Source organism: Pseudochaenichthys georgianus, chromosome 13, assembly GCF_902827115.2.
Source record: "Pseudochaenichthys georgianus chromosome 13, fPseGeo1.2, whole genome shotgun sequence".
Lineage (NCBI taxonomy): Eukaryota > Metazoa > Chordata > Actinopteri > Perciformes > Channichthyidae > Pseudochaenichthys > Pseudochaenichthys georgianus.
In genome coordinates this window covers 27,663,403-27,671,978 of record NC_047515.1, presented here as the reverse complement: position 1 = coordinate 27,671,978, position 8,576 = coordinate 27,663,403, and the positions used below count along the sequence as shown (strand labels likewise).

Here is an 8,576-nt window from a genome sequence, read left to right as displayed (position 1 = left end):
CCAGGCATTGAAATCATTGTTTTTTGAAGTGCTTTATTGTTTTAAAACCTAAACTGCAGACCTCCATCATCCAGAAGGAAGGAACTGATGGTTTTACAAGGTAGCATGATCAACAAATGCAGTTCATTTATTTAAATTAAAAGCACTAAAGCTAATGAAAAACACTCACAACTGAAATTAACATGCAACACGATATATAAACATTATTTATACCACTGTTACTTCCAACTCTACAGCATTGTCCTGAGAATGAACACAATAATAATAATCAAATGTTTTTAAGAATCAACACCTTAGTACTATTGATCAAGCATGACTGCTTATTTGAGTTTGTGTGCGCTCTGCTTCATTCTCCAGGATGTTATCTGAGTCTCACGACATACCTGTGGAGAAAAGAAAAGTTTATTTAGACAAGTGGTAATACTGCTTGACATTAATAATAATAATTTGACCAATTTACCACAGACTAAGAAAACACTCCTCTATATATCTTTGCTTTTTAATGACTGTTTTTAAATGCCATTTTCTTAATGTCTTTCATTTTTGTAACGTACATTGAAAGGTGCTCTATAAATAAACTTGCCTCCATTGGCCACACTGTGTATTGCAACACATTACATCACACACATGATGCTAAGTTATTTGGCTATGACATCTGGATGACTAAGTGCTGATGTGATGTAATGCTTCCTATTTTATTATGAAATGAGAATTTCAGTCTTTCAAAACAGATGAACAAAATAATAATGCTACAATTACATAAGTGGTACAAGATTAAAGCATGGGACAACCTTAAAAGTCATGTCAGGATTATCCTTCCCAAAATAACTTTATTCACAGTATTATCCTAAAAAATACAAATACTGTTAAAACTCTTAAAGATGACACTTACTGGAATTATTTGTATCTTACTCTCTTTAAAGAAACATATATACTTTTATTGCATCACGGATATGTCACACAATTTTTTTGGTAACATTTTTAAATAGAGTGGTCTTAAATCATAAGGTCTGCCTGCATAAATACACAAAAATAAAATAAAATATATATAACAGTCCATTGTGTAAGTTGGTAACTCGTGAATTTTAAAAGCTATTTTATTTTTTCATTTCTTTACAATGATAGTGAGTTCCACAGCTTTTTCCAGTCACTCACGTAATGTTACTCAAGATTATCCTGATAATAAAAAAACACATCAATCAGTGATTGTGTATTTTACCCTGGCCCACAATGAAATCCTTAGTGCCCAATCCCTATGCCAGACACACATATCAACAAGCATTAAATCCACCTTTGGATCAATTCCATTCAACTCACCATAGTTAGACTTGCACTGTTTGAGCACCTCGCTGAAGCCCTCGCAGAGCTTGTAGTCGTGCTGGTTCTGGGCACACTCAATGAACTGTTTGAGCTCATAGGAGCAGGCCTGCTGCTGCTGAGGGGCCTCCTGCTGGTACATGGAGGACTGTGGCTGCTGCTGGTACATGGGCTGAGCCGGGTACTGCTGGTTCTGCTCCTGAAGGACACAAGGCACATGACGGGACTCATTTACTTTGATTAAATACAGGGTTCACATAAATCAGACTTCCAAATAACACAATATAAGTTGGTAGCAGAGGTTGCGCTAGACTTTTTCGCTGCCCGTCATTTTGACGGACAGGATCGTAAAACTTCCGTCAAAATCCAGAATTACCCGTCGGCCTTTACACAACTCTGGGGGGGGGGGGTAAGCATGCTCGTGAACTGTCAACGGGGGGAGGGACAGTTCACATGCACCGTGTTATGCATGGCTGCTACACCTCGCGGGAGCATGCACAGCGTAAAGCCAAAACTCACAGACATTTCAATGATTTGTACCGCACAATTAGGTTTGGAAACGGTATAATTTCCTTTTTGGAGGGCATGCATAACACGGCATAACACCGGAGCCTCGCTGCGGGGAAACTTTGGCGCTGTTCCGAGTTTGTTCTAATCAGTCAAAATGATGGACTGCTTTCAGATTTGTCCGTCATTGTTAAAAGAAATCCGTCAGACGGAAAATATTCGGTTAACGCGACCTCTGGTTGGTAGCCTACAAAGTAAGCTACTATGTGTGATGGAAACTTCTGAAGCAATGGAGACGAGACTCGGAGCGACGGGGAGAGCTGGAACTTTGATGGCAAACACTGATGGTTTATTTGGAGCTTCGGCCGGAGAATTCACAAGACATGTGCTGTGCCACGAGGTGATACAGCGGTTCCCAAACCAATTCTGGAGATCTCTACCCCAGACCCCTGTATTTAACTTGTTCTGAGAGAATAATCAACATTGTGCATAACAAGATAAAACAGGCAAAGCACTATAACTCCTCTATCAGCTGACGCCAACAGGCAGGAATAGGGAGACAAAACACTGAGAGCACAGCAGCTCAAGGTTGTAGGCCTGTGCTCAGTGAGGTCAGTACAAACTGATAAAATGGGTCACAGGTGTGGGACTAGGAACATATTTCCCCAACACTATGTGATGTTTGTTCATCATTACTTTGCCTCTTCAAATAAACCCCCAAACACACCCACACCTGTTTTTGTCACTGCTACCTAACATGTTCCAGACACCCGAATCAGATCTTCGTTATTCCAGTCCTACCACCGGCTAAACCAGGGTTTAGTTACCTGATATGTGACATCAGGCTTGGCAGATTCTGAATTTCCTCCTCCTCCACCTCCAGTCATGGCGTTGCCGATGACGTGTCCGACTGCAGATCCCACTGCCACTCCAGCTGCTGTAGTCGCCATCTGGGCGAACATACCGGGCTGCTTGGGTGCTGCTGGGGCACCCACAGCAGACGGAGGAGCATGTGCTGGAGCTGGGGCATAGGAGGGAGGGGGGGGCCGCCCTGGCCATGGGAGGTGGAGCCCTCGACATTGGCTGTGGTGATGGAGCCCGTCTGCAAAATCACAATTCATCAAACAACTGACACAACCTGTGTGTGCCGATACAAGAATGCCCCCCATGTAAAATAAATAATGGTTCACTTTGGTCTTAGTGAACATTTAAAATGGTGCTTTGGCACAAGTATTTATGGAAAACTCTTCTAATCTTTTAATTAAATCATCTAATCAATTATTTGAGATAATCATGCAAACTAATAATTTATTCAGTCGTATTTTCAAATTAGTTTCAGCTATTGAATCAATAAGCCAGATAAAGGTCTAAAATAGAACATCTTTAAACCTCATTATATATATTATATATATATAAACAATATGGTATCAACTAGCTTTAGCCCTGAACTGTGTTTTAACAAAAAAGAAAAAATGAGGGGAAAAAGCCTTAATTTAATGTCAGGTTGAAGAGAAACTGATCCTCGTTGTCTGTATTTAATCATTCTGTTTGAATAATTGTAAGCGCATGAGCAGATTACCGTGTACATACTGTGACCTTCATTATCTATCAATAATTTCTAAGCAATCACTAGTTTCTTGGTACAAAAGGAAGACATTGAGATGTACAAAACTAATGATTATAAGTGAGTAAAAGCTGCTAATCTAATAGGTAAGGTCCCTGATTAGCACTAGTGCTAACACACGTAACGGTGAAGGGATCAAGCTAAACTAGTTAGCCGTTAGCATTTCCACTGACAGCTTTTATCAAACGTGAGACATCAAATGTTACCTGGCAGGAGGCGCCATCCGTGATGATCTGCTTCCTCTCGGCATTTTGAAATTAGTTGTCTATTTACGCGTTGTTTAGCTGAAAACAACAGACGGCTATAAAGTCGACCTTTAACTGGAACCAAAACGCTGTACTGGAACTCTCCGTGTGTTACAGTTATTGTCTGTCGGGTAACTTCCGGTATGACGGAAACAACAGGGCGCTTTCATCAGCCACAGTTATGTAGCTTTTAGCTGTTGTGTAAAATATACAGTATAATAATAAGATACATTAATGAGAAACTGGATAAAGAAACACATGTGGTCATTAAGTATTACACACTTATATTGGATGAGTTTACGAATTTACTTGTTAACAAGGCATAAATTCTTTTAAAATGATTTAAAAAAAAAGAGCTATACATAATTAATAATAATAATAATAAATGATATTTATATAGCACCTTTCAAGGGACCCAAGGTCGCTGTACATGGTGGACAAACAAAACAAACAGAAAATCAACGGGCAAATAAAATAAATAAAGGAAGCCTGGGGACCAGAAAAGGGCTAGGGCCCGAAGGCGGGGGTGAACAGGTGTGTTTTTAGTGATGATTTGAAGATGTCCAGGGAGGCAGCATTACGGATCTCGGCAGGAAGTGTATTCCAGAGGGTGGTGGCCGCAACAGTGAATGCCCTGTCACCAACAGTTCGGAGGCGAGCGGGGGATGGAGAGCAGGCCCGTGTCTGAGGACCGCAGACTCCGAGAAGGGGTGTAGGGATGGAGGAGGTCCGATAAGTACTGGGGGGCGAGGGAATAGAGGGACTTGTACGTGAGGAGGAGTGTTTTGTATTGAATCCGGGACTTGACCGGCAGCCAATGTAGGTGGATGAGGGTGGGGGTGATATGGTGCCATGGCTTGGTGTGGGTGAGAAGCCTGGCGGCAGAGTTCTGGACGTATTGGAGCCTATCCAGGGTTTTGCTGGGAACCCCGGACAGGACTCCATTGCAATAGTCCAGACGGATGTAATGAAGGCGTGTACAAGGGTTTCTGCCACAGAGTCAGAGAGTGAAGGCCGGATTCTGGCAATGTTTTTTAGGTGGTAGAAGGCGGATTTGGTGACAGATTTGACGTGCGCTTGGAAAGAGAGGGTGGTGTCCAGGATGACTCCCAGGTTGCATAATTGGTTATCAAACAGTGATTGCCAGGCTGTCTTCAGCATCAAAGCATTACTAACAGTGAACAATAAAATGAGCAAAAATAACAATACATGTGTGCATAGTAGGTTTATTTTTGGGCAAACAAACCTATATATTAATGTGCGAAGGAAACATATAAAGAATCTAATTATTTTGCACAACAAAAGTATGTGGTTGTAAACCAATTGTAGCAATAGGAAGTTATTATAAAAAAGCACATAGTCAGGTTTGTATAATACTACAAATAGAATAGAATTAGGCAAACCTTTTCTAAATACAAAAGTATATCAAATGCAGCATTCACAGCCATATTTCATTTAATAAAAATATTTAAAGAAAGAAAGATAATTACTTATTTCTCAAATTAGGCAGTAAGTCACTGTTATTTCCCTTTTTTCTTTTTATCTGAAAATCGTTGTCGATTCGGTCCACCTCCCCGTCCTTTCGCTCTACGACCTTCCCACGCTGGCATTGGTGGCTCAATTTCTCCTGGTCGTCCACCTCTGTCTGGAACACTGCCCATCAACGTCTAGTGAGACATAAGAATAATTAATAATCATCTTTATTTGCTGCTGCTGCTGCAGATGTCTCGCTGAGAATCACAGATATGGTTTGTAATTGTTTACTGTTGTACCTTGTAGACGAGTGTGCTTGTTGCAGACTTGATTATCTCAATGAAGGACTGATCTTCTCTGGTGGCCATCAGAAGAGACGGGGACACCTGAGAGGAGCCGCTGAGCGACGAAAGAGGAGGCACTGAGGCCAGCGCTTCAACTTTCTCCTGTAAATAAAAGGACCAATCTAACTTTAATGTTGTTATCAGAAAAATAGTCAATATTTAATCTCTTTTTCAGAGACATGTGTTGAAAAAACAACATTAAAACATCTTAAACATTATACCTGAAACATTATTGCAAAGAAACATTTTACAAAACAAGTTCTTTGAAAGTTAAGCGATCTTCCTTTATGGGAAGTATGTTTAGCTTGCTGCATAGCTGTGCATGCATATGCATCGTAAGGGCACAACCCATTCAATAAAACCCAACTCAGTTCTAACTGATGCAATGATTTGTCATGCCCACCTTTTGTTTGTCTCCCCATGTAAACGACTCGAGAGTAACCTGAAAGCGTTTGATCATCATTTGGCGTCGACACTGATAGTCCCCTGACAGAATTTGATTGATCTTTTTTACTTGCACCTGTGAGGCAGAAAGGAAAATATAATATTATAGTTACATATCGTTAACCTCATAGTATAATTGCCTGAGTCAAATGTTAAGGTTTTCAGCAAACACGTAAGTTATATGACTTGATATGATATGATGTATAATAAATTAGTAATAGCCCTGGCAACATACCCACTGCTCTGAGCTGAGGCTGCTGTTGAGAAGCGGTGTTGTCATTTCTCCACAAGGTAGACGAGTGAGCCTCGCCTCCACCTGCATCAAAATAACGTTTGAAAAAATACCTTCTGTGTTTCTCAGTTTAAAGTAGTGAAATAAACATTTAAGTCTCATTTTATCAGACTAACCTCACTCAACACATCTGTAAATTGACAGGAGGAATCCATGTTGAGGGCATGCAGCAGTAATATCCATTCTGCCTGCATTTCTGCCTCCCTTCTGTCTTTGTCAGCATCCTCTTCATATTCCTCAGAAAACTCAGTCAATCCTACTTCAACTCGCTGCTCTTTTTCAGACTCCTCTTCTGTGGGTTTGTCCTCTGGATGCAATTCTTTGTGCTTCAATATTTGAGCTGCTTGCAATTCTGACACAAGGGACTCTAAAGAATTGAAAAAATATATAAGATAATAATAAGTTGTGCTTGAAATGTTCAATCCATTGGCACTACAAGCCCACGACTCTAATTTCTCACCAGTGACTGTGTTGAGGATGGACGGCCCCATCACCTCTGAGGCCAGCACAGTGAGCGGAGACATAATGTCAGACAGTAAAGTTCTCAACTCTCCCACCAGCAAGACATCTCCTGTCCTGTTTGAATCTAAGAAAAGGGAAAACAAGGCAATCTAATTTATACATATGAATATAAATATACATAATAATCACGCAGAAAAATGGAACAAGAACAGGATAATACCATTCTGCACAGTATAATAAAGTACATGGCACCTGACTTTCATTCATGCAATGTACCACTATTTGTAACTCTGATCTGCATCTTTCTTTGGACTACATTAATATTATATCTTTTTTAATCTATAATATTCCAGGTTGATTTATGATGGACAGATATTAGCCTGTTGCAGATATATTGAGGTTGGTGTAAAGCAATGTCAGCCAAAAAGTGAAAAGAAATTGCAGATAAGAAAAGTAAAATGCATTGTTGGAAAAAGAACACCACCTGATTACTTAAAAAGTGTAACTGTACAACATAGTTCTTATAATTTAAATTTGATGTATGGCTGGACTGTTTTGAGAACGTGCACACATCCTTTATTGAGTGTGTATATACATATTTCTGGGACATTTCTCTTTGATTTAAATAACAGGCTACTTAGAATTACTTAAAGAGGTCTTCCCTTGATTTGTCTGAAGAGTGTCCTTGGCTTAAACAAAACAGATAATCAATGCCATAGAGGCCACGCTGCAGCACAGACAGTTTATGATATAAACCTTGCAGCTCCGGACACAGAGTGCTCAGCTCTGCAGTCAGCCAGGTGAGCAGCGGGCAGGGGAGTTCATCACATTCACACCGAGAGAGGCAGCGGCTGCCCGGGTACCTGAACAGGAAGTGAGGCGGACAGGTGAGACAAACTGAGAGCCTACGCAGCAAATATGAAGCAGGTAAAAGATACTCACCCGAGAGCTTTAATTGCTGAAACCGTCCCTGCGCTGCTCTCCATTGTCACTTCAGAGGTGATATAAATCGTTTACAGTATGCAAGCTCCACACAACCCAGGAAAGTTCAAGCGCGTTTAATAAAAAAAACTGCTGTTCAAAGTGTGCTTCCTCTTTTTACAGTTGGCAGTGGGAGGCCACATACCGCCATCTGCTGGCCGGAGGTGTTGTGACAATAACAAGTAACGCAACGGTGAGGTAAAATATAACAATTAAGAAAGTAAGACAATAAATAGTTAAAACAATAACAAACAATAGTTAAATTATATTAAAGTCTAATGAATTATGTGTAAAGAAAATGTATTAAAAAAAAAAAGATGTGCTTTATACAATATGCTGTAGCCTACATTATGTTAAAAAAGAAAAAAAATATTTTTTTTAACTTAATTTCATTAAGTAAATTACAATATAAACAACAAATGAACACATACAAATCTGTTTCTTTACTTTCCTCTAACTCTCCTGGAAGAGCACATAGTTAGTAATGTGTTTTAGTCTTTTGTCCACCAGGGGCCACTTCAGGTCTGCTGGACTGACATTATATAAACTAATAATAACATTTACACTGACAGTAAACTTAAATTCATTTTCTTACTGTATTCAAGTGCATTTTAAGGTGCTTATATTACTTGAGTATTTCCATGTTATGTTACTTAATGCGTCCAAGCCACTACATTTTAGGGAAAAATATTATAATTATATTATATTAGTATTACAATACTTACACTGCACCACATTAATTTAAAAGCTGACAACTTGTAATTTTTTACAAGGCACTGAATAAAGTTCTTATCAGCTCCACTAATATATTGATGCTTCAGTACAAATACAACCCTATTATAGATCTGAGGAGCTAATTCAAGAATTAATCAGATTAAATTCATTTC

At 39.5% G+C, this 8,576-nt stretch overlaps 2 protein-coding genes across 2 annotated transcripts; both read right to left on the bottom strand.

Moving 5' to 3' along the window:
- Positions 1 to 16: 16 nt before the first annotated feature.
- chchd2 (coiled-coil-helix-coiled-coil-helix domain containing 2) lies at positions 17 to 3,789 on the bottom strand. Its single transcript, XM_034097412.2, is given in 5 exon segments — positions 17 to 383; positions 1,318 to 1,516; positions 2,652 to 2,867; positions 2,869 to 2,926; positions 3,655 to 3,789. Coding segments are annotated over 5 exon segments (528 nt in total). The 5' UTR covers positions 3,699 to 3,789; the 3' UTR covers positions 17 to 372.
- A 1,113-nt stretch (positions 3,790 to 4,902) lies between these two features.
- Positions 4,903 to 7,820, bottom strand: LOC117457419 (protein FAM98B). Its single transcript, XM_034097504.2, has 8 exons — positions 7,651 to 7,820; positions 7,465 to 7,571; positions 6,707 to 6,832; positions 6,363 to 6,613; positions 6,190 to 6,270; positions 5,914 to 6,030; positions 5,466 to 5,612; positions 4,903 to 5,360 (listed from the first exon to the last, which is right to left on the bottom strand). The coding sequence occupies exons 1-8, from the start codon at positions 7,692 to 7,694 to the stop codon at positions 5,214 to 5,216; spliced, it is 1,020 nt and encodes a 339-aa protein (XP_033953395.1). The 5' UTR covers positions 7,695 to 7,820; the 3' UTR covers positions 4,903 to 5,213.
- Positions 7,821 to 8,576: the final 756 nt, after the last annotated feature.